Here is a 26844-nt window from a genome sequence, read left to right on the forward strand (position 1 = left end):
GCTCTTATGATGTGTGACATGCAAGAGCAAGAATTGTGAATTGATCAAATGTTATTAAATTGCAATAAATATGATTAATTAACATGCATGACCAATAAAGAAGGAAATGTGATACAAATAATCTAAATTATCTAAGAAAGATGTCATTGTTGGAACACTGAACTGAATTTAAGCAGTGACCTTTGTTCACATCCTAATTGGGTTCCATTAAGGTATCTTCTTCTCCTTTTGTTGTGTCAAATTGAGTTGTGGCACATGGCGAGTGTCCATCTTTCCCGAAACTCCACTTTCATAAACACCCATGGGTACAACTATTTGGTTTAATTCATATTGATCATGTTTGTTTGAAACAAACCATGTCTAGAGGTGATAAAAATTATGTTTAACTTTTATATGTTGTTATTTTATGTACAATTAAATGTAATTAATCAATTTTAACTTGCAAAAGGAAAATGGAGAATAAGTTAAATAGAAAAATTAAAAGATTTAAATTGAATAAAGATGACAAACATTTTTGTTTAATGATTAATATGTAAAAGAAGGTACTATTATGAAGTAATCCCTTCATATTCACCTTAATATAATGGAGTAGTTAAAAGAGAGAAATATGATGAATGTTATACTTACTAGTTTTTAGTACTTTGGATAATCTTTAGGGAGAAGCCACATGCTTTTATAAAGTAGAATACTACATAAGTAAGCCGATACAACACTGTATGAATTGAAGAAAGATTATCAACATAATCTTAAATACATATGTGGGGTGCTTACCAAAGTGATGTTACCTTATCCTAAGAAAAAAAAATATATTCTAAAATTTTTGATTGCATGTTTTTAGGCTATGTGAAACATTTTTACCAATTAGTTCATTTTCTTTACAAAAGTGATATAATTAACCATAATACTACAACAGAGACTAAAAATGGTGATCTTTTTAAGTATATATTCCTTTTAAATGTTAAAGGTACATCTAAACAACCTATACACATTACTAATGAAGTCATATGCATGATGATTTCAAAAGTAAAAAAATTGAAAGTAAGCTTCTTTTGATATGACTCTTACACTTATCTTGTTAAAAATGATCCAATAAATTTTTTTAGAGGTCACTAACATTCCTAATGCAAACATTAGGACAAAGAAATTATAACTAAAATCTATTTTATTAATTAAAAAATAATACTTACTCTCGATTAACAAAGTCCATTGGTTGTAAGTGGATCTTTGAGGAAAAAATGTTATCCTAATGAATTCATAGAAAAATGTAAGTCGAGATAGCCACAAAAGATTTTATTCAAAATCCAACATATATTATTTTGACACATTTGCCTTAATCTCAAAGATTTCTTTTATTCGAATTTTGTTAATTTCAATATCTATTCATAAGTTATAGTTATTCACTAAATGGATATGAAGACAAAGTAAGCCAACTTTTAAAAGGTGTATGGTTACTAGTCAAAAAAACAAAGTAAGAAAACTTTTGAAATCCTTATACGAGCGACGTGGTTATTGACTCTGGTTAAACAAGGTGTGCAATGTGGTTGTTTAGTCTATTTACTATCGAATTATATCATGTTTTTGGTTTAATATCCATATTTGCGGAATTTTTGTGTGGTGAAATTAGATCCTTGGATGGAGAACATGGTGTACTAATTCAAGCAATTACATTCATCAAATCAATTATAAAATTAGAACCATCTAGTTATGAGAAGGTATTGTTTTGTACAAAATCATCTCCCACAACTCTATTATTCTTTACTATTATTATTATATTGAGTTAAATTTGCTTCTAGATACAATATGGATTGTCTCTTGTGTGTGGGATTTCAATTGAGTGATTAACACTTGCAATCTTTCGATACATTGCTTCTTTATTGATGATTGAACCTTGTACTTTTGCATTTTAAAAGTTTATAATTCAGTTAGTCCTTAGCTTGAATAAAATCAAGGTTCATGTTGCCCCTACAATAATTATTTGGATGTTGGGGAAGTATTGCTCTTTGGAAGGTCCTGACATGGAAGACATTAGAACCAAGTGAAGTTCTTTTATTTTAAGTGTTAATAACTTGTAGAAAGTTGGCTATAACTTAGTAGTATATATAGGTTAATGTAATATTTGGATTTAATATATAATTTTATGTATGAATAATGTATTAAATATTATTATACAATTTAATGTATGAAATGAATTCTATTTTGTTTGTTCAATTGAATTTGTTCATTTTCAAAGATATTGATTTGAGTTGGTGTTTGTGGTTGAGCAATGATGGAGAAGAAGTCGTCGATCATCGATAGTGGCAGAGTGGAAGAGGTGTTACATGGAGTATTGAAGCAATCGTGATGATAAAGATCAAGATGTTGGTTGAATGTGGTTTAACTGTCAACTAAAGTAGTGTCATATCATTTAAAATTATTACATATGATATGTTTTCATTTGATCCACATGAAAGAACACCAAGACTCTTATTTTTTAAAAGGATGTCGAAGTAACGTCCTAATTTAGGTATATTTTTTCTATGTTTAAATTTATTGTAATATAACCTACTCTTATCATAGTTGTTATATTTATATTTCTTTATAGGACAATTAGTTAAATAACTTTTGTATAATATATAAATAACACCACTTTATTAAAATTTTCTTCACTTTCTCTCGTATATCTCTTCATTAATTTTTAAGTCCAATTCTCATATATAATTAAAACTAAGTTCATCATTGTGTTCTTCATTGCTTTCCCTCATAAGTCACCCATATTTCAACCAAAACACTAGTTCTTAACCAAGAATAATGTCATCTTCAAAACTTTTACTTCCAATAACTCATAGTTCACCTTTGAGATTCAACCAATACTATTAATAGAAAAGTAAAATATTTTATCAAAAATTTTATCAATTTTTTAATATAAATTATTTTTAGGTTTAATACCCTATTTTGTCCCCAGTTTTGCTCGAAAATGTCAAATTAGTTCATCCTTTGAAAAGTGCGTCAATTACGCCCTCACTTAATAAAATTTGCATCAATGAAATCCCTTCCGTTAAATCCGTACAAACGACGTTAACTATTTTTCTCTCTCTTCTACTTTTTCTGTGCAACGCAGGTTTTAGCAGGGTTTTTCTCTCTTCTACTATTCTTCTTCTCTCTCTTCTACCAATTATACAATATTTAAAATAGAAACACCTTTGTTAACTAATACTTCTATAATAGTTAGGCACTTCAGAGCTTCCAAAACTTCTTCCCAAATTTCTGGATTAGTAAAAAGTCAGTTTCGTTACATCCAAATAATATATATACAGAAGAATAACCCCTCTGGTTTCACATTCCACCCAATGTGAAGGTCAACAAATTTGGCTCCAAATGTGACATCAAACGAGGCACTGGTCTCTTGGTACGGGATTGTAAAGTCCCTGAGATGCACAGAGCCATCGGAACCACATATGACAAGGTCCATGGAGATGTGAGAAAGAAAGGAGCAGTGAATGGTTGCTAGTGTTTGGATTGGTTGGTCCCACAACAAAGAAACTGTGATGGACAAGATGACTCCCGCACTGTTTCTTTTGACATCAGGAAAAGCAGTGACAATGAATGGTAATTGGTAGCCCTTTGCCCACAAGGAAGCACCAATGCAGTACCAGGCCAAGTCACCAAGTACACCAAGACCATCCAACTCCGGCTTTACCCTAATATTACTCTCTAGAAATTCAGGTATTGCTGGCATTGTTGTTGTATTGTGGATCTTCAAAAAATTTGCAGATTATAAACGTGTCAAATTTTTTATCAATAGAGTTTAATTTCCATGAATTCAGAAAGAGTAATGTAATAATCTCTCGTTGTATTGTGTGACAATTTTTTTGTCATTGTAAAAATGTAAGGTAAAATTGTTAATATTTTGAACTAACAGAATTATAATAATAACTAAATAAATCATATGAATTCGATTGCTCACAAAATGAATTGGTCCAATGTTGTTAGTAGAGCTTGGAACAAAGCACAACTGTTGAATGTGGGCAGTTTTAGGGTGATGCAACCACATGATCCCATCCATGAACTGTACGTCGTTAGATTCGACCACTGCCAGGATTTGGTCAAGCTCTCTCACTACTTTTGTTCGTTGTTGTAGGTTCTAATCCAGAGAATTTGCGACAAACGTCTCCATATGTTAGGTGTCTTTACCTTCGTTTGTTGTTGTGGGTTTCGATGCCAGAGTATTTGTGCCGATCTCAAATGAATTTAGATGTTAAGTGTTGGTGACAAGCGTTGGATCGGTGGTTGATTTCAGTTGGTATTCGTGGTTGAGCAATGATGGAGAACAAGTCGTTGATAGTGGTAGAGGAGAGTGACGGGGTGGATAGAGGTGCTACTTGGAGTATGGAAACAATTGTGATGATAAAGATCAAGATGTTGGTTGAATGTGGTTTGAGTGTCAACTAGAGGAGTGTCATATCATTTAAAATTATTACATATGATATGCTTTTATTTGATCCACATGAAAGAACATCAAAACTCTTTTCTTAAGACATGTCGAAGCAACATCCTAATTTAAGTATTTTTTTTTCTATATTTAAATTTATTGTAATGTAACCTACTCTTATCACAATTGTTATACATATATCTCTTTATAGGTCAATTAGTTAGATAACTTTTGTATAATATATAAATAATACTAGTTTATTACAATTTTCTTCATTTTCTCTAAGATATCTCTTCATTAATTTTCAAGTTCATTTCTCATGTATAATTCATAACTAAGTTTGTTATTGTCTTCTTCATTCCTTTCCCACCGATATTTGAACCAAATTACTAATTCTTAACTAAGAATAATGTCATCTTAACAACTTTTACTTTCAATGAACCATAGTTCACCTTTAAGATTCAATCAATACTAGTGATAGAAAAGTAAAATACTTTATCAAAAATATTATCAATTTTTTAATATAAATTATTTTGATTATTAATAGTGTCTTTTATATACATTTAAATGTTACTATTAAAAATATAATTATTTAATTTCAAATATAAATTCTTTTTAATATCAATATATTATATATTATTATACATATATATAAAAATTTAAATTGAACGACCTCTAGATTCCATATTGTTTTATTTTATTATTTTAAGACTTAATTAATACTTTGATAAGGAAAAAAACAAAATTTTCAACGTGGAACGAAGGTTAACAGGAAAAATTGAAAGAAAAGAAGCTTATAGATTCAAGCTCTAAAGATTAAATCAAGCGACTATTTTATCACCATTCATGTGCTTCTGAATTAACTATTGATCCTCTCCTTAATTAATCTACGGCACAGTTTGCTCTGCGTAAACAATCGGACTCAGTTTGCAAATGTTGTTCTGCCTCCTTCTACACATTTAAGATATTAAATGAAGTTTGACTTAAATATTAAGTTGTTGCTGTTGTTTCTTTTATTAGTTCCAGAGCGTTTAATATTTGGTTACTTAAACTTGCCTATAAACAGCAATAGGATGCAACACTTTTAATGTAAAAATTTGTAATAATTCCACTGAAACATAAAATCAATGAGGGAAATTTAACTTTGTTTTTTGTTTTCTATCCCGTTGATATTGTATCTTTAACTTTAGAAGTACACATGAATTAAGTTTTTACTTTATTTTAAAGAAAAAACTATCTGTGAAAGTGAATTTTTTGACAATTTTAAAAAATAAGAATAGTTAGAGGGACATGGAATAAGTTAAAATGAGGTGAAACATTATCCAAAGTTTTGTTTTATACCATGTCACATCTCCCGGTTACTTTTGAAATAGTAACACCACTCATCTTTGTTTATTTTGATTGAAGATAGAATGCGATTAAAGCATGTACTGGAAAAGAAAAATACCCACCACCACCTTGATAAGGAACTTCATGAGTAAACCACAGTGGATATTGAAGGCCCCGTGAGCTTTGTCAAATTTGGTAGGGTTTAGACCAATACCTATTGTACCGTCTGGTCCTCCCGACACATAGACCGAGCGAGCGGTTAGTCCAATGCCGTCCATCCAGGTCACAATCAAGACCGAGCGTCCAAACTAACGTCATTCGAGCTTTCATAGACCGTACGATCCTCCAAGGCCGCCCACCCAGGTCACAATCAAGACCGCACGTCCGAGCTAGGACTGACCTATTGGCCAACCGTACATAGAACAAACGACACTCCAAGGTCGTCCATCTAGGTCGACCGACATGACCGAGTGTCCATCGTGACCGATCGGCAGAACCGAGTGGCTTCCCACCCAGGTTGACATTCTTGGCCGGTCACCCTGCCGACCGGCCGTCACGACCGTCCCTCACTGTGTCGACTACGTGGTTAAACGCTAATGACTCATTAAAGCCCTTAACGAAGATTAAGGTATGATTGGGCCGTTATCAGGCCCACGAAAGGTAAAAGCCCATTACAATCAGTATAAATAAAGGTTCCAGGTATGAGTTCTGGACAGATTGCTTACAATGCAATATATACATGCATTACAGACCACTTGGTCATGTTACTGACTTAAGCGTCGGAGTGCCTTTGACAGGTACACGACCGCTCGGCTTGGAGAGCGAGGAGGGAGAGGACGAATACTACAACCAGGACTTGAAGACGAGAGCCCGTTCGGCCCTTCCAGCCGCGTCCAGCCCTTAGCCAAGAGCTTGTGAGAAGACGTTCGTCTGTCACCAAGCGTCCGTCCGATCCGTTGCATGCGATATCATCCGTCCGCCAGTCTTCATCGTTTGTGAGTGTTTTAACAGGGTCCCACCAGATCCGGTCGAAACATTTTATGTACCATCCGGTCCTCCCGACACATAGACCGAGCGAGCGGTTAGCCCAATGCCGCCCACCCAGGTCACAATCAAGACCGAGCGTCCAAACTAACGCCATCCAAGCTTTCATAGACCGTACGGTCCTCCAAGGCCGCCCACCCAGGTCACAATCAAGACCACAAGTCCGAGCTAGGACTGACCTATTGGCCAACCGTACATAGAACGAACGACCCTCCAAGGTCGTTCATCTAGGTCGACCGACATGACCGAGTGTCCATCGTGACCGATCGGTAGAACCGAGTGGCTTCCCACCCAGGTTGACATTCTTGGCCGGTCACCCTACCGACCGGCCGTCACGACCGTCCCTCACTTTGTCGACTACGCGGTTAAACGCTAATGACTCATTAAAGCCCTTAACGAAGATTAAGGTATGATTAGGCCGTTATCAGGCCCACAAAAGGTAAAAACCCATTACAATCAGTATAAATAAAGGTTCCAGGTATGAGTTCTGGACACATTGCTTACAATGCAATATATACATGCATTACAGACCACTTGGTCACGTTACTGACTTAAGCGTCTGAGTGCCTTTGACAGGTACACGACCGCCCGGCTTGGAGAGCGAGGAGGGAGAGGACGAATACTACAACCAGGACTTGAAGACGAGAGCCCGTTCGGCCCTTCCAGCCGCGTCCAGCCCTCAGCCAAGAGCTTGTGAAAAGACGTCCGTCCGTCACCAAGCGTCCGTCCGATCCGTTGCATGCGATATCATCCATCCGTCTGCCAGTCTTCATCGTTTGTGAGTGTTTTAACAGGATCCCACCAGATCCGGTCGAAACATTTACTTATCACAATTTTCACAAAATTGGTTCATTAACATGCTGAGATTATCCTTGTTTTCATAATCGGACTGTTTTCTTTTTCACATAAAAACATTTGGGTTCGACTAAAACATCAATCTAAAACGATAGCAGTTTGAATAGAAAGGAAAATTTCTTTAAATGATTTGAATCAAAAAATAACCTAACTTAAGGGTACATTCCAAAGACAAGAAGTTCAATTCCATTCATTTTACTCCCAATGGAAATAACTCATTCATTGTATAAAGCAAATGTTGAACCCATCTTTCCCAGAAGGACACATCTTCACTCACTCCTCTTTCTCTATGGAATTGTAAAACTAAGCAACAAATAAAAACCTCAACAGTTGAACAATTTCATTACAATCTTTTCAAACTTTTCTTTCTGGCATCTATTTTCTTCTTGTCCACCAGAGCTTTTGCTTCCTTCTTCTGAGGTGCAGAAGCAGTAGAAATGACTGTAGCAGAAGTAATCACAGAGGTGGCAGCCTGTTCCTGACTATTTCCTCTTGTTGCAGCAGGTACTGGCAGTGGCAATGCAGCACTCGCTGAAGTGGTTTTAACGTCAGCACCAAGTACAGAGGTGTTTGTCTGATCAACATTCAGAGCGGTAGTTGATTCAGAGATAGCTCCACTCTTGAATTTGGGCTTTGATTTTGCATGGATTCCGGTGTAAAGCCTGCATGCCACAATTGGGGAGGGAGTGTGGTAAGGGGGTTTTATGAATCATGTATGCAAAGTAATGTTAAAATGCCAAAATAGTATGGCTGTACAAATTCAGGAAAATTGATCAAAACTAACAAAAACGCAAAAGTTATAAATTAACATTAATGTACACCTCCATGAAAACATAACCAATGATATGTCCTAAGGTCTCATTTCAACTTGGGTGAACTTGGGCAGCTAAAGAAACATAGATTAAATGAGGTAGAGCCTGTTTGTTTGAGATAGTTTTCAACAGGACACTGGCCACAACATTGAGATAACAACTTACTATGGCTGGGACCAAATTCACAGAATGAGTCCAAAATAAGGAATGAACTCTTTTCTCTCAAACACCAGAGGTGTTGGCCACACGAAAAAAACATGTTGGTATTCAAGATCAGAATGGTAAGTTTAAATGAAGCAATACAAAAAATAGATATATACAAGTGCCCGGTTGATGAACTTCAGCAGACAAAGAAAGCAATCATTATTTGAAAGATTTCAGAGCAGGACTTAAACAAAGGAGGGTGCAATTGAAAAGGAACGCATTTATTACATCAAAAACCCTATCTAACAAAGTATATAAACTGCTCCATAGCCAATGTCATTCACCCACTCATTAGTAATATTCTAAACTTGGTAAACACCAAAACTTTCACATTAACTTTCCAAATTCCCCAAAAAGAAATTATTTGACAGGAATAGCATCCTTGGACAACTTACCTAGCATGTCTAGCATACTCGTCATAATTTTCAAGCAGCAGTTTACCAGCCTGTTCATTTAGAGCTGATTCGGGATTTGGTTCAATCAATAGACACCTAACAACCTGTTCAATTTGGGAATGAGTGTTAACATATGTGAAGACCAATCTAGCAAAACTTAATAAATGAAGAATATCTAAAGCACTTACAATAAGAACATGACGTAACCCATGGCTAGGATTCCAATCCTTTTTAAGTGTGTTGACACAAATCTCTCCATTGTTTGCAATGTTCGGATGGAAAATCTTAGTCAAGAAAAAACCTACAACATTGAATTCAATGGTTATATGTGATCCTGTAGTGCATATATATGTCATTTTGTTAAATACACAATAAACTCCACCAAACAAAAAAAGTCTCCAAAAAACAAAGAATAACCAAATTAAAATCTCAAAGCAATATACTAAACAGTATAGTTCTGTCTATATAATGTAACTAGCAGATTATAAGATTGTCCACAAGGGAAGTCTAAAACACACCTTTTGGTGGAGAATGAGGAAAATCATGAGAGAGCAAAAGCTTCATGCGGAAAACTCCATTCTCATAAGGAGTTCCAACTGCAAAATTATATATACTCCAGTTCATCAAACTCCCTACCAAATGATGCACAATCTCACAACATAAACATGAAGCTACTTACCCGGGCCTTCCATGTCAGCAAATATAGTTGAAAAATCATCATCGTTTACTACAACTTTAATGCCCTCGGGAGGGGACTCATCGAGATTTTTCAATTCCTTGGCCAGTTGCTTTATAACATTTGGTGGAAGATTTTCATTAGTGGCCTAGAATAAAAGCATCATATTACAATGTAAGAATATTAAACACCTTAACAAAATGGAATTTAAAAGTCGTGACAAATATTTAATAATAAAATGCCAGATTAATGCTCCATGAGCTGTATTAAGATAGCTCCAGTCATATGAGCAAAACATTGCTTACCATCGGTACAAAGACACCTACTTTGTTCTGACACTAAGTGGCCCTTTTCAAAACGAATTCCCAATTTGCGGCTTAGAGCAAAGAATCCAATCAAACAAAGGAAAAAGTGCCTGCAGATGCATTTTTATCAGGAATGAGTGAAAAGTTCAGTCAAATTATTATGCACAATGATGGGACTCATATATTACCAGAATCAGAACTAGGGGGGAGGATTGGCCATAAAATGAGTTGTACGGAAAATCATGAATCAAGAATCTCAAATAACCTAAAGAAAACCAGTAACCAATTTATCCCTTCAGAAAAACCACCAAAACACAAATAACCAATAGTAAGCTGTAAATCAAACTCATTTTTCACAATCAAAAAAAGAAAATTATCACACACACACACAAGAACATTAAACAGAACATCTATGGTTAGCCCCTTCTCAGACACTTAAACACAACACCAAATAACTGAGTGAAAAATATTTGTCCAACCAATCGCGTTGAAAAAACCCACATACATTTAAACAAAAAAAGAAATAACAACCAAAATTGAGCTCCTGACCCGAATAACATCACTCACAACAAAACCCTAGATATACTCAAGATTTTATTTTTCTACGAGAGGAACTCACTTTAATGCAAAGCAAAAAATATTAAAAGAAGAAGAATTAGAAAAATGAAAGCCTTTTTTTTAACAAGAGGGCAAACGACCCGGCGGCAAAACCCTACTGGGTAAATGAAACCCCCCAGAATCTCAATAATCCCAATCTAATAAGAAACAAAACATCCCACACAAAAAAAAATTACTTATTTGGTTAAAAAAGCATCAATTCACAGGGCACGAACACTTAAAAAATTCTGGATATCACCGACGCCTCCAATTGAACACAGATTTCAACCCAAATAGGAAAAATACATATGAATGAAACCCAGTTGGATGAATAAAATGCAAACCCCACTAGAGCAAAATCAAACGAAACCAGATGAGAATTCACCTACAAAAAACAGAAGAAGCTTTAGGAGGTGCCAGAGGAGAGAGAAGAACAGGAGAGAGTGTGAAAGAAAGAGAGAGAGAGAGAGAGAGAGAGGGGCACAAAAGCGATCTCTCCTTGGAATGAATGAATGATTGATTGTGTAATTTGATAACACAAAGTTTAATATTTATTCACAAGCTGGGAAATAAAACGGAGACGCCATTAAATATTTAATTAATTAATATTTAAAATTTTAGTAAGGTCATTCAATATGAAAATGGATATAGTAATTTTTTTAACAAAATTATTAATTGCTGGTTCGAAAATAATGTCTAAAAAATATTATTTTGAAAAGACTTGTTGCTTAGCCCAGATCTCCTGAATATGTAGACGTTGGCTACTTCTTGTCTACTTAAATTAGATGGCTCCTCCACGCGCTCTGTCTGCCTGTGCATCCCACTCTCACCTTAGAACCGCAGGATTTATTAACGGTACAATGATTTCAAACTAGGAAAACAATTAATTCTTTTTAAATCCTCTTTCTTGTTTTAGATATGTATTAAATAAATATTGTCTGTAGAACAAATGAAAATATTCATTACATATTTTGAACATGAAAAAAGTTTACAAATATGACAAGTAATATGATAAAAGAAACTATGAAAAAGGCCAAATAAGATAAAAAAAAAGGTCCATTATAAAAGTATTGAAACTGAGAGGACTTCTAATAAATTGCTACTTGGATGATTAAAATAGGAAAAAATTATAAATAGTAAATATGTTAATGATGTAAAAGACTTTTTTTTAATAATGTATAGGTTTTTAAATCGCTATTCCTCCATAAAAATTTTACAAATTAGGTTCATTCAATTTTGTGCCTCAAAAAACTTATTTTAAAATTGTATTATAAATATTGTTGGGAATTGACTAAATAAAATTAAGATAATTATAAAAAAAAATTCTGTATTTCCCATATCATGAATTTAATTATAATTTTTAATACAAAATTTATATTAACAATTAATTATAAATCTTAAAAACATATTTATAAATAGTTAAGAGATAATATATAATTTATCTTATTTTGGTATATCTTTTCTTATATGTACTCAAAGGTCTTTTCTCCCAATATGTAAATCAGTGAAATTATTGAATTTATTAATTAGTGAACCAACTATTTAATAAACTAAAAAATAAAAGTAAACTTTGGAAGTTACTTGACTAAGATTTAAATCCAAACACCACTTTTATATATATATATAAGATAAAAAGAATTCACATATAATGTACTTAAATTTCTTTATTAACTTTATTATTTATCTTTACAAAATTGTGTTAAAATAAAAAATTTAGAATGACATTTAAGATATTATTAGTTAAACTTAGGAAATTATTATAAAAAATTGGTAAGAAAATAATTGGCATATAAATATACTAAATAAATCGAAGTCAAACTTAAGGTATTTTTTACAAGTTAAACTTAAACTTTTCTAATTAAGCTTAGTTAAATAACGGGCTAAATTTAAGCCATTAAAAAATTATGAAACAAACCCGTTACTAATTTCAATGGGCTAATTATCATTAAAACTAAGGTATATTACAAAATAAAACTAAAAACAAAAATTAGATCAAAAACATAATTTTACTGTTTTTCATTCAAATTACATATACATTATTTCATATTATATATATATATATATATATATATATATATATATATATATATATATATATATATATAAATAATTCAGATATAACTTACTTCTTTTTTATTAATTTTTATTATTTATCTTTACAAAATTTTGTGTGCTAAATTAAGATAAAAAAAATTTAAAATGACATTTCATATATTATATTGCTAAAATTAGGAGTTATAAAAGAAGTTGGTACGAAAATAATTGATGATATAAATATATTAAATAAATCTAAGTCAAACTTAACGTATTTTTTATAAGTTAAACTTAATCTTAAGTGAAACTTAACGTATTTTTTATAAGTTAAACTTAATCTTTTAATAAGCTTAGTTAAATATATGGACAAAATTAAACCATTAAATTTTGTTACGAAACAATTCTCGTTATTAATTTAATTCTCAATTCTCAATTCAATACAGTCAAAAATTAACATTTTAAGATAAACTTGATTATAAAAAATATCCGAAATCAACCAAACAGTTCAACTTAAACAAGTTACAATTAGTTTTTCTTATTTGTTTTAATAATTCTAGTGGAAAACGCCCAAATACCTCTAACACCACAAAATGCTTTATCTATCCAAAAATATCATAAGAATTATTTGACCGTATCATTATGATCACCTTATATTGATGACTCTAAGGTCATTTGCAAGCACAAGATACTCATATGCCAAAGGAAAACAAATTTGAACCTAAATAAAAGGATAGAAAAACAACTTACTCAAATAGAGAAATTGGTCGATTGGATTTGAAGAACTCGTCGAAAAAATCACGTAAACAATCTCAAATCTTCAAACAGAGGAAGAGAAAGTAAGAAATAGTAAAGAGAAGACAGAGAATCCTAGAAAATTGATTTCTATAGAGAGAAATATTTTAAAGTAATGAAACTCATTTTTGAGAGACATGAAACATTGAATGAAGGTTTGTCAACTAAAGAGGCAAGGAAATCTCATAAGTAATTTGTCTAATTCCCCTTAAGATCTTATATGGATTAATGAACTTAGTAAAAAACTTCCCTTCCTAAATCAGTAGTTGGAGTTACTCTCAAGAAGACATGATCCCAATTGTAAATTCAAAGGTCTTCTTCTCTGATCAGCATACAACTTATGCCTACTTTATGAGGCATTCATCCTCTCTTGTATCGTCTTCACGTTTTTCGTTGTCTACTGCAACAACTCAGGCCCACTAACATTACCTCTCCATCCAAGTGCTAACATAAAGGGGTTTTGCACCTCTTGCCACACAAAGCCTCGTATTGTGCCATACTAATGCTCGCCTGATAGCTATTGTTGTAGGTGAACTCCACCAAGGGTAACTCTTCATCCCATCCACCTAGTTGAAGAAGTACCTGGAAAACACTAGTAGGGAAGGTTAAATAATGTTATAGGAAAACTTTCGCAAAGCATATAGTTTAACAGAGTTGTCAAGGACTAAAGATTTTATATAAGTTGTTAAACGCTTGACTTGAAAGTTCTGTTCAAACTATAAATTGTCAAACAAATGTTTTTCAGTCGTTCAAAGGATTATCTACAACGTTTTGATAAAACCAGCTATTAATAAAAATAGCATTTGATGGCAAGAGCTTTTATGATGGTTTAAAAAGATCGCGACTGTAGAGTTTGTGAAAGGAACGTTTATCAAAATTAAATCAATACTCACACAGATGTTTTTATATCGATTTGCTATACCGAGCTACGTCCATTCTCTTCTAAGACCTCTTAAAGGGTTTCACTATAATATTCAACAAGATTACAACTAAATATTTTCACCACTCTTGATATCACCTAGTCACTCCAAGTAACCTCTGTTACTCTAATTAGAACCGAGTTTCACCCACTTCTAGTTGTGTAGTATTCTTCACCACTTCTGGTATCCCTAGACACTTTCGGTATCTTTTCGATACATTGTCTAGTTAAGTTTCACTCACTCCTAGTTTCCACTAAACAAACCCATCTAGCTACTGTTTAACCCCACCGAGTTAAGCGTAAAGTGTTTGAATTCTCTTTAGAATTTACAATCAACAAATCAAACATAAGTCCTTAGACTATTACTCTCGTAGCGATTCTCGCGGTTTCAGTTGACGGTGATAACGTATGTTGTGAAGCAACAAAGATGGTAGCAATGGATGCTACAAAGGGTCAGAACAAAGAGATGGAGGTTCGGCGAGACAACCATATGAGGCACGGTGTGATTCCGACACCGGGAAGTGGCATGTGACGAACACGTGCCCGAGCTTAGCTGAAGAAAGTCGGTGTGTGGAGGCGCGTGGAGAGGAATCTAGTCCTGACTCAGGCGGGGTTGGTCGTCACTTAAGGAGACAATCTAGATCTGCTTATCACTGGTTGAAACTGTGACGGTGGCCAACGACGTACGGTGGTTAGCGATGGAGCGCGGTGGTACCCAACGGAAAACAATGAACAAGAACTTTGCAAATGAATGGAAGCCAATGAGAATGCTAAAAATGATTGGGCATTAGAGGAGGAACCCCATTCTAATCTTAATGGGCCAAATTCTGATGCACAACTTATGTAACTGTTATTAGAGATCTTAAAGATAAGATATTATCTTTAACAAGAGGAAAGTTGGAAATATTGGAGAAAGGTCAGACGAGACAATACAAGCCTGATCTTGAGGCTGAGAAAGAAAGAATTCTAAAAGCTGAACTTGGCTAGGAAATTGGAGTCACAAAGACACAGGTTGAAAAATAGACTTTTAGGAGGCTGTCAGTAACGGCGGCCACCGGTGGCAACAAAGACAGAGTAGAAAAGGATCAGAGAACCTACTCTGATACCAAGTTGAATATAGTGAAAATTATATATAGGATTAATTTCCTTGTATATACACATATGTCCTCTATTTATAATAGAAGAAATATTGGTTAAGCCCAAAATACAAATAAGAAATATAAACAAACTAACTAAAGATAAAAGATAAATATAAACTAAAGATAATATCTTTAACACAATTCAATCTAATAGACTCTCTGGATTTTCTCTCGTCTTACAATAATAAGCTTTTGATTTTATGAAGCTTGAAAGTTTTTTCTTTTTCTTTTGAGCTTTTTTTTCGTCACATATTTTTCTTCCGTATTCGTGTGCTTATTCTCTTGCTCTTTTCTTTGACATTCTTCAATATATAGGCTTCAAGAGAATGTTTGTTAGATAGTAATTTGGTTTGATCTTCAGATCTTTTTAGCCTTGTCGTAGTTAGGGATAGTTGGTTAAAGTCAACTTGTTAGAGCAAACATGTTTTTTTTTCAGTTCTTTATCAAAAATAGGTTGTACAAACTTTCTGGCGTGACTTTTGACAGAGAGAACATTTCTTGAATTTTTTTTTGTCTTTAACGTCCACTTTTAATTTGTATAGGATGTAGTAGGTGGATACTTGACCTAAGTAATCTGCATAGAGTATAGTAGATATGTAAGCAGACAGATATGTCTTTTTTTCTTATCACATTTGTTGTTTTTAAACGTTGTACTTTTAATTGCATTTAATGCATGTTCATAACAACAAAGTGTTTTTCACGTTTTATACCGTTCAGGCAGGATTTGATTGTTTAAGCTTTTCACTAAGATATCAAGTAGTTGATGAAGACTTCATCATTGGATGAAGGATATCGTTTGACACATGACATCGTATAATCTATGTAAAAGCTTCTTTAAGTTTCTTTATTTCATTCGAAACGCGCTAGCAAGGTGTCTTTCAACACAAGTTTTTGGATAATCATTTAAGACTTTTAGTGTGGTTTCCAAAAACATCTTTTGACACTTTTAATCTATCAAGACGTTTTGAGAGTTTGTTTGATCATTGCTTGACAATGTATAGCACTAGTTGCATTTAGCAAGACACTCTTCGACGCATTTAATCTGAAAACTGTTTAGTGATGTGTATGTTCATGTATTGGTGTGTTTACTAAAGTTTTTCTCAAGATATTTAGATTTCACAAAACTTGTTCATAAACCACTTATATTTTAGCTATGTAGTTTTTCTAATGATAACACTCTGTCATATGTTCATTTCGTTTAGTGTTGTTTGTTAAACTTCAAAACATATGAGGATGTTTAGACAGTCCAGTCTTATAGACATTCTTGTCTTAACAAATGATCCAACACATAGGTTATAAGACAATTTTTTAGTGGCTGAATCATTCTTAATTGCACATCTGTTTGAGATGGTAGACAGAGCTTATCCTTAACATGCTACTCAAAGTATCCTACCAGCTATCATGCAACTTCCAACTATAAGGTTCCCTAAACCAACTACCTCTGCTCTTAACACGACATAAACCATTCCTGATGCTTGAGGTTTGTCAGCCTTATTTTTTTATTGAGATGAATGTTGAGGTTGGGTCATGACTCTTTACTAAAGGGACAATCCTTAACAAAATGATCACCTCCTCCGCATCGCCTATATCTGGCCATGTGAGGATAATCACTCGCCTATATCTGGCCATGTGAGGATAATCACTCTTCATATATGGTCCTGCCCAAGCATAACATTGGATTCTACTTGTTTGTGATTGTTGATGAGAAGAAATGCCCCTAGACCCTTGAGGTTGAGGCTTAGAGTAAGGTTTCTTCCTCTCCTCATCTTTAGGCTTGGATCTAGACAATCCCTTTACATTCTACTTCTTTAACTCTAAGCACCCTTAATCACAAAGATAAGCAATATATGCACAAAGAAGATATCAAAGATCTTATCATACTCTAAAGATCCTATGGAACATAAAAGAGTTCCTAGACTATACATGCTACCCATGCCCTATGCATTCAACCCAAAACCAAACTACTCTAAAAGGAGTAAAAGAAGAACTTACTCTATTAAAAAAGCAATAGAATAGAACTGTATATCTCTTTGCCAAAAGTCCTACTAAACAATCAAATATTCAAAAGAACAAGTAGAGAATTAAAATATAAAAAAATTAAAATAAAGAATGAGTTTTTCTTATAGAGAGCTAGTAGTTTTCGAATGTATCTTATAAAAATTTAACTCAATTAAAGAATTTTTAAGGTTTTCCCTTGTTCTAAATAAATAAATAAATCAAAACTTACTTCTCATTTTTAGAATTGTTGAAATAAGTTATGAAAATAGAAAGAATTGACACCAAATACTTAGAATCAAAAGAATTATTTTGAAAACGAAGACAAAAGAATCAATCTTCAATTCAACGTGTAATCTCGTCACTATTATATTTTTTCTTGTCCAAATAGTTTTTACGGACACTACTTTTATGAAATTTAATATCTATATTATCTTGAATGCATTTGTTTTATTCGAGTTCAAAGTAAATAAAAATGTAGTAATTATCTATCTTTTTTAATAAGTAATAAATAAATAACTTAATTAAATACTTATGTGTATGAAGCATATTTAAATTAATAATCCAATATACAAAAAATATCATTAAAAGATTAAAACTAAAACTTTTTTTGAAAAATTAAGAACTTAACAAAAAGAGGCCATAGAGATCCATGAACAAGGGGAATAAATACTTGATATCTCTTAAAAATGATGGGAAGAAAAGAGCCATAGAATGTATAGAGGTCCCGAAGAAGCCACGGTCTATGCCGCAGCCCACCAGCGACTACGCAGTAGTAGGCTTGCATATCCAATACCTACTTCCAAGTCAAATAAGATGGTTGTTGGAATACATTAAAAAATATGGTGGGTGTGGGTAGGTAGGTACAACCTTTAGTCTTCATAAATTCCAGTTCCTACAAATATGTCAGTTTCTGTGAGGCAGAGGGAAAACAAAGATGGAAAGAGAAAATGGAAAGAAGCTCAAAATACTTTGCCTCCATGGATTCAGAACCAGTGGCAGTTTTCTTAAAAAGCAGATCAGCAAATGGGATCCTTCTCTATTCACTCAATTTCACATGGTACTCACTTTTTAATGTTCCCTTTGTTCATGATAGTGGTCATTAGCTCTTATACCCAATAATTGCTAAGTATAATGCGAATTTCAGCATGTAAGATATGGAACGTCTAAATTGTATTAATGCCACAGGAATTCCTAGATGGTAAATACCCTGCTGGAGGGAAATCTGACATAGAAGGAATCTTCCCTCCACCTTACTATGAGTGGTTTCAATTTGAAAAGGTAGAAATACTTGATCCTCCATTTTTTCATTTCAGATTTGGTGGATCATGTAGTGATGAATTTGTCAAACTTCACTTGCCTTGGTTTTACTGGAAATTACTGAACATATATATATATATACACAAATCTTGCCCAGGACTTCACAGTGTACTTTAACTTGGAAGAATGTATCACGTACTTATGCGAATACATTACAGCTAATGGTCCCTTCGATGGCTTTCTTGGCTTCTCACAGGTAAATGCTTATCATTTCTCCAAGATTCAATCCCTTCTGGATTTCGCATATGTATATTACTGTCAGAAAAATTCCTAATTTATGATAGACACAATCTATCTCTATAATTCAGCGTCAGCGATCCGTTGCAATAAATACAAAATGTTCAGCTAGCCTATTATCCTAATTATGGAATAAAATATGTACGAGAAATTATCCTATCCTGATAATTATGGAATGTAATGAATTCTCTCCCGGGGAAATATTATCCTGAGCTCATTCCTATTGACTCTGGCATTATTTGAGCATACTTTAGTAGATACTGACAATTACTATTATTTATAAACTACTACTAAACTCAGCTTTCTCACTTCTTTATGTAAATCAGGGCGCAACTCTTTGTGCACTTTTGCTTGGTTACCAGGCACAGGCAAGTAAAATACTTCTACAATTTGATCTGTGATTTAATTTGAATCACAAAATTCTAACTATTGAGCACGAAATTAACAGGGAAAAGTGCTGAAGGAGCATCCACTCATAAAATTTTTTATATCAATATCAGGAAGCAAATTCAGAGATCCCAGCATATGCGATGTTGCCTATAAAGATCCCATCAAAGCTAAATCTGTTCATTTCATTGGGGACAAAGATTGGCTAAAACTGCCTAGTGAGGATCTCGCATCTGCATTTGACAAACCCCTAATATTGAGGCACCCCCAGGGTCACACTGTCCCACGATTGGGTAGGTTATTGATCTTCTGTCCGCGTTTATTGGTAATGCTTTTTACCCTAGAAACTGAACTTTCCTTCTCTTATCGCAAACAGATGAAGTGACCACCAATCAATTGAGAAACTGGATTAACGACGAAGTCCTATGCCAGCCAAAAGTTGGCGTCTCAGTTACTGAGCATGGAAAAGATCATGAAAACGAAGTCGGGAGTACCAATCCAAACAAAGTTGAAAACGGTGTATGAATAAAAAAGGATTCTGGAGATCAGGATTTCCAAGGGAAAGCACATGAATTTATTATAAATACTGTATTATTAGGTGATTCATATGGAGCTGTTTCCTGTTGTCTTGTATTTAATAATGTTATTATGCATGATTGGTATTCGTATGTACCTGTTTTGTGTTCTTGATATTTAATATTGTACCATGTATGACTGTTTATTCAGGTTGCCTTACTACTTAACATTTTACTACGTATGACTGGATGATCTTTAATGACTAAAAAGGAGAGAGGGAGACCTTAATGTACTCTGCTCAGATATATTCAGCACAAAAATAAAATTAGACTAATTCCCCTTGAATCAATCATGAATGCGTCAAACAATTATATTTTATAAAACAAAAAACATGAATCACAAGTTGGGTCTCGATTTGATTCCACTATTGGTGCAATACATCCCTAACTCTCCACAATAGCTACATAAATTCACAAGACAAAACTGCAAGCTGGGACATCAAAACAGAACTCTCCCGACAGACCACGGTTTAACCAACTCTGTTGCTGATAGTTTGATAAAGAGATTTAAGTTGTGTGTTCCATTTGTCTACGGCAGTATACTTCTTCATTCCTTTCGACCTGAACATGCATTTTTAATGTTAATAAAAAAAGAGTTGTATACTGACAAAATTAAGAATAAACTAAATACATTAGAAAGAAATCAAACATAAAAACTAACCTATCAGAGCGTTCTAAGAGCCGGTTGACTTGATCAATGTGTCCTTGAATTCTGTTATCCAAGATAAGTGATACCAGTAGCTGCTCGACATCATTCTCAGGCACATTAAGTTCCTGCAAATTAACAGGTTTTGTTGCATAAAATCTATTAGACTAACGGTAACTTAAGTGCCTCTTAAATCAACTCGACAAATAAGAGGAGAGAAATAATAAAGGAAGAATCCACAGAATAATCCGAGACTGGATGGAATAGTTTTTGTCAGCATTTACTGACTACTTTTTGTAGAAAAAGTGTATCTGACTCTTCAGTTTCCTTCTGATGAAAGAGTAAAAGTGTAGTGTGAGTACATTTTTACCTTAGATATAAACGGGATCCTGATCCTCGTATATGGTTTGATGAGCTTCAGCAAGACTTGAGTTCTGATATTCTTTAGCAGATCCTCAATGTAATTTCTGATAAATGGGTCATCCATGATGGTTCGTCTGTTACTCTGGAAAGAAAATTAACCAATATCAAATTCCAACAAATATTTCATAAATACTAAGAAACATTGAAGGTCAAATTAGTGTAGCGAATTCTCATGCAAGACTCAATAAAAATACCTTCAAGATTTTCTCAAATTCCAATATTTCATTCCGCTGATAAGCTGCTATCAAATTTGTCATTGCCAAAATTTCAGGGTCATTCTTGTATCTGTAATAGGACAGTGAAAATAGAAAGAAAGCCGGGAATTGGATCAGAGAATGGGAAAAATAGGCAAGTACAGGGATAAATAAAAAGAGAGAAATTATACTCATTTCCCAAGAGAGTTGCTTAAATTAAACCCCTCCTCCCTCTTGTTTTAAATTAGGCATACATACAGTCCCTTCCCCTAGGAGAGGAATATAAGTTACACTTCAATTCTTTTGAATACAGACAAATCACTTAACAGAGGTGAATAGCTTTCTCTACAACTTTCAGTATCACAACAACGAATTTTAAATACCTTAATGTCATCAGCTTTAAAATTTCACCCAAAAATATTTATATCTTCTTCGAAGGTCACAATTGATAAAAATTATTCAAAATTAGCTACTAATCAATGTTGAGAATCACCCGATAAGAAACAGAAATCACTAAAATACTCATTTACACTAAATTAATTTAAATGTAACAGGAGGGATGTGTATGTTCTAAATATGAGAGAAGGAAATGTAATTTAAGCACCTCTCGAGGAAAGACATAGCTACTCATAAATAAACTGATTAATTAAAGACAAAGGACTTACGGTTTAGCCTCCTGCCCATCAAAAGGGTTTACTTCAGACTCCATCAACATGTTGGCAAGAACAAGGTATCTGCCATGTAATAGCAATTAGGTCCAAGTTAAATACAAAAAAAAAAAGTGTTGTTTGAATAGCTTATTTTGAAGTAATCGGACATAAATGCTAAGGACAATATTCCATACTGTCACAAAAATTACTGCCAAATTTGATGGTTCAGAGTTAAATGGATTTTTTTTTCTAATTGACATTTATACAGAAACATCTTTTTCAAATTGTTTAAAACTGATAACTAAATTAAAAAAATTTAAATATGCTTACTTCAAGCATTGGATACGCCTCTGATTCCCAGCTTCATCATAATTCTTAAAAGCTTCAAAAAAATCCGTAGCTGCTTCAGCCCACTGCCGCTCTGCCATATGCATTTTCCCCCCACATTCATGGATTATTCCCATTATCCGCGGATGGGGAATTGCTGACTTAATAGTGAGTGCTTTCTGGTAAAGTTGCTGCATTTAATACAAAGGAGAGCGATAAATACTGGTAAAGAACTTTCTTCAGCATAAGAATAGTTTAGAAGGATGTTTGATGTCACACCAACTAGTTTCAGAGTGCATGACTTTCTGGGTCTTTGAAGAAAAAAAGATAACTACTTTTCTTATATTTTATTTTGCTTAGATGAACTACTATTATAGAAAGCTGATGCACTAAACGTTCCTACATCAACCTTTGGTTCAACAATTTCTCCATAAAGACCACTTTCACTAACATCAGCTCCCAATAACAAATGTCTTTGTACAGCATAGCGTGTGCATGCTTGGTTTCAGTTGGAAAATCTCCCAACTATGCTAGGCCAAAAACTCCATCTCTTGTAACTATTTGCCAAAACCGTGATTAGATTGGAAAAAAAAACTAATTCTTACAGAATAACAGAAACAAAAATATGCTATTTGAGAAATTGAGCTCACCCCATAAGAAGTAGGAAACGTCTTGTAAATAATTAAATGCTAAATTGCAGGAAGGAGTGGTAATAAATTGAAAAGACACGTTATTACTATTATCCATGTAGCAGAATAATAACTTATTATCTAAAACAAATGCTGACCTTGAGTTTTTTGTTGTTCTTGGTCTCTGTGTACATTTGAATTTCTATTGCATAAACCTCCAAAAGTTGGGTTCCTTTCTTATGGTCATCCGTGCCATCTTCCCTTTGACAAGATTTGTGAAGTTCTTTCAAGATCTGACAGTGTTCAACAAAATCAATAAATTACTCAACTACTGGATACCAATAGGTAAATAAACATTAGAATTGAGTTGGACAAAGGCTACATCATTTAAAAAATAATAATGCATTACCTTACTCATCCGTCCATATTCCCCAATGTCAAAGAAGATCTTACAAAGCTTAAGATTTGTTTTAAACCATAATCTCTGCGAATAACATTAAAAAAATAAAATAAAAAAACATAAGGCTGCATTAATGAAATATACCACTGGCCAAAGATAATGTCTAAATGTATTGACCTCATTCTTTGCTTCTTCAAGGGCTTTCAGAGTTGTCTGGTAGAACTCCTGCAGAAGACCAAAGTTCTGGCTAGCTGAACCTGAGACATAGTCCATAATGCTGTTTATGCATTTTTCACTATAGTTCCGAGTCACTGCTGACTTAATGTAAGTCAACATCTCCCTGTAGGCTTCCATCATCTCTTTATACCTTCCAAGTCTATAATAGAGCTTCACAGTTTGCTTTAGTGCTTTAAATCCCCTGGTAAAGTGTAAGATAAAATATTAAACGTGATACATGATGTTTTATTATCATTGTGGAATAATTCTAATACATTATGTTAAAGAGCACTACATAAATGAGTACATGAATCAAGAGAAGGAATTCGTGAAACAAACACAATACTTGTATTTATTGAAGATAATCTAGCTTGACCAAATGAAAAGGAAAGAAAAGCATTACTTATTCGTATAAAAAGAACAGCAACAGATTGTGGAATTAATAATGATACAAGAAGGGATGCAGCACACACAATTGTATGACCATTTAAGCCCTTCAACTCCAAAACATATATCTCTTTTTATTATATACCTTCTTTTATTATATAGCACAAGGAACAAAATTCTTACCATTCTGCCTTTTCTTGTTCCATGCGCACAACCTCTGCAAAACCAGCTAGTGCACCTTCTGGATCAGTTTCAACCAAACCTGCATACAAACCAAATAACATCCTCAGAAGTCAGTACAAAAATTGGATCAACCACCCTTGGGCCACAAATTATGAAAAAACAATTCTTTACAAATATACGAGAGAGATTTAAACAATAGAAAGTATTTGAATAACTCCTTTTGTTAATAATTTCAACAAGGAAGAATCGTAGCATGGTTAAATCAATACCAAAAACAAATGAATTAACTTTGACTTTTGGAAGAAATATCAAGCAACAGAACACAAATTTGAAGTGAACAAAGTAGTTTACAAGTTACAGCACAATCAAATCTCTAGAACTTTATCTAGAATCCCAAAAAGAAACCAATATTCCCAAACCATAAAAGCTAGGAATTATTTTTTGTTTCTTGTAAACAAAGAGAAGCAAACGTAGAAATAGTTGTTAGAAATACCTTTTGAATTGTAATACTGATTCTCAATATCTACATCTTGCTCCTCTTGCTCCTCATCTGAGTACTCAAATCCATAGTCCTCCATATCAGCATCTACAGAATATCAGAAGAAAATTTGAAACCCACAATTAGGATACGTCAAAGAAGCACGACTAGAAAAGCTTCTCCAGCAAATAACACCCATCTAGCAGGCCTCAGGGATTATCCTTCCATTTATAACCGGCGAGTTTCAAATCATGAAATTTGCCGTATAATGCTTACACATATCACTTGATAAAAGTTAGGGACGGAGGGGAGTGGGACTAAAGGCATGCATGGAGATAGAATCCAAAGCATAAAGATTCCACAAGTTAACTAAGCTGGCAACTTTCCAAAACCAGACACTCTTTTATCCGAGCTTGGAAGCATCCGCACCAAGTTTAGCAGCAGAGAAAAACATATAGGAAAAGTCAAACCAAGTTTGATAAGGCTTTTTAGTTGTTTCTTATAGCAAGCATATTGAGAAATTAACCAAAAAACCAATAGTCAATTGCATTATCTCCTAATAAAACCCGCAGGAACATTCAAACATTAAAATCATCAGAAAACCCTGTTTCACTCAAATCTTCAAAGTCTTTTAGGGGATTCTCATAGATTGCCATCGACATTGATTCGTGTTGCCAGCCACGCAGAAATGGATGACACCAACAAAACGTTATCGATTGCCAGCTTCTCATAACTCAACCTAGGGTTACAGAGTTTGTGCTCAATTGCGCTACAACGAAGTAAAATCCAACGAAACCCCCGAAGTTGCGATCTAGATCTTTCCGTAGCATAAATGACGAACACAAACGAATCGCGATTCAAATTTCACGGCTCTTAAAGTCGAAAAATAAGAGCATCAAATAAACGAAGCGATTTACCAAACGGAAATTAAACTACAAGAGAAAGATTAATGCGAGGGCCCGAAACATTAAGTGTTGGGGGAAACGGATAAAAAGAAAACGCACCCGAAGCCATGGTGTATGAAATCGACTGAATCTGAGGATCCGAGTTAGGTTTTAAGGTCGGAAGCGGTGAGTCAGAGACTCCGAGTTATAATACGAGCTGAGAGTGAGAATCCGGTGAGTGAAGCGAAGGAGAGTAACGGGTTTGAGTAGCGTTTCAGCTTCTTGCACTATAAAAGGCTTAGTTACCATTCCTTTCAAAACTCACCATTTTACAATTTTAATAAATTCCTATATTCTGGAGTTTTAGCCATTATATCAATTTATTAATTATTAATAAAACTAAATTGTATAATATTAATTCCTACATCCCATAACACAGTCTTGTCATCAATTACTTAGACCACCCACACAACTCTTAATATTGTTATGTTATGTAGGATGAGACATTCTAACGCGTAGATTCATTTATTTTAAAAAATTTTTAATAAAATGAAGATGAAGAAATTATTAAAAAATTAAAATTGAAAAAGTTTAAAAAGATATTTCAAATAATTAAAATATTGGAATTTGAAATTTATTTAGAAAAATTGAAATTGAAATTTCACACAATTATAAAATTCCTATTTAGTTCGAATGAAAAAAAATAAACTCATATCAACTTTTAACTTGACCTAAATTATCTTGAAATCTAGCCTGAACCAATACAATTTAGTTATGAGTCAAAATTGACTTAACTCAACCTTCGGACCAAAGGTCGAGTTAACTAAGTCTAAGTTAATGATCAAGTTGAATGGACCCAAGTCGAAAATCAATATAAATCACTTAGACTAGAGGTTGAGTCATGTTGATCCATGTCGATTTGGCTTAAACCAAAGGCTGAGTCAATTCAATATAAATCGAAGATCAAGCCAATTGATATAAACCAAAGGTCAAGTTGAGTTGGTCCGAGCCAAAGTCGAGTCGAATCAGCCATAACTGAAGGTCGAGCCTAGTTGAATCGGGTCGAAGGTAGAGTCGAATGTGACCAAATGTCGAGCTGAGTCATCCCAAATAGACTTAAGCTGAGTTGACTTAGGGGGAAGGTTGTGATGAGTCAGTCAAGACCAAAGGTTGAACTGCGTTGGCCCGGGTCAAAGGTTGAGTTGAGTCCGTACAAGCCAAATCGATCCAAGTTAGGCTCGACCGAAGGTCGAGTCGAGCCAAGCTAAGTTAGCCTGTGTCGAAGGTCGAGCAAGATGAATGTTGAGTCGACCTAGGCCTAATATTGAGCCAAATTGTCCTTAACCAAATCGCAAGTCGAGTTGGTTGGAACAAAAGTAGAAATGAGTCCTCCCATATCGAAGG

The 26844-nt window shown here is 33.8% G+C and overlaps 4 protein-coding genes across 8 annotated transcripts; 1 reads left to right on the forward strand and 3 right to left on the reverse strand.

Moving 5' to 3' along the window:
- Window positions 1-3248: 3248 nt before the first annotated feature.
- LOC148197894 (putative oxidoreductase At4g09670) lies at window positions 3249-6015 on the reverse strand. Its single transcript, XM_088115668.1, has 3 exons — window positions 5866-6015; window positions 3944-4120; window positions 3249-3733 (listed from the first exon to the last, which is right to left on the reverse strand). The coding sequence occupies exons 1-3, from the start codon at window positions 6013-6015 to the stop codon at window positions 3269-3271; spliced, it is 792 nt and encodes a 263-aa protein (XP_087971794.1). The 3' UTR covers window positions 3249-3268.
- A 1791-nt stretch (window positions 6016-7806) lies between these two features.
- On the reverse strand, window positions 7807-11164 carry UBC22 (ubiquitin-conjugating enzyme 22). 5 transcript variants are annotated; one of them, XM_088092111.1, is made up of 8 exons: window positions 11015-11134; window positions 10217-10293; window positions 10029-10138; window positions 9727-9871; window positions 9566-9643; window positions 9236-9348; window positions 9048-9151; window positions 7807-8298 (listed from the first exon to the last, which is right to left on the reverse strand). In XM_088092111.1, the coding sequence occupies exons 3-8, from the start codon at window positions 10029-10031 to the stop codon at window positions 7980-7982; spliced, it is 762 nt and encodes a 253-aa protein (XP_087948237.1). In that variant the 5' UTR covers window positions 10032-10138; window positions 10217-10293; window positions 11015-11134; the 3' UTR covers window positions 7807-7979. The 5 variants fall into 5 exon arrangements, with proteins under 5 accessions (XP_087948237.1, XP_087948236.1, XP_047148857.1 ...); XM_088092110.1 differs by having other exon boundaries at window positions 11011-11132; XM_047292901.2 differs by lacking the exon at window positions 10217-10293 and having other exon boundaries at window positions 11015-11164.
- A 7056-nt stretch (window positions 11165-18220) lies between these two features.
- Window positions 18221-20173, forward strand: LOC124819737 (uncharacterized). Its single transcript, XM_047291305.2, has 6 exons — window positions 18221-18564; window positions 18693-18785; window positions 18922-19020; window positions 19388-19429; window positions 19510-19741; window positions 19825-20173. The coding sequence occupies exons 1-6, from the start codon at window positions 18442-18444 to the stop codon at window positions 19971-19973; spliced, it is 738 nt and encodes a 245-aa protein (XP_047147261.1). The 5' UTR covers window positions 18221-18441; the 3' UTR covers window positions 19974-20173.
- Window positions 20174-20269: 96 nt separating this feature from the next.
- Window positions 20270-25723, reverse strand: FUS12 (proteasome family protein). The gene is made up of 12 exons (XM_088116530.1): window positions 25561-25723; window positions 24572-24664; window positions 24079-24157; window positions 23470-23710; window positions 23302-23376; window positions 23051-23185; window positions 22267-22454; window positions 21952-22020; window positions 21287-21377; window positions 21040-21174; window positions 20685-20797; window positions 20270-20584 (listed from the first exon to the last, which is right to left on the reverse strand). The coding sequence occupies exons 1-12, from the start codon at window positions 25568-25570 to the stop codon at window positions 20494-20496; spliced, it is 1320 nt and encodes a 439-aa protein (XP_087972656.1). The 5' UTR covers window positions 25571-25723; the 3' UTR covers window positions 20270-20493.
- Window positions 25724-26844: the final 1121 nt, after the last annotated feature.

This window comes from Vigna umbellata, chromosome 5, assembly GCF_029865625.1.
Source record: "Vigna umbellata cultivar VRB3 chromosome 5, Vumbellata_1.0, whole genome shotgun sequence".
NCBI lineage: Eukaryota > Viridiplantae > Streptophyta > Magnoliopsida > Fabales > Fabaceae > Vigna > Vigna umbellata.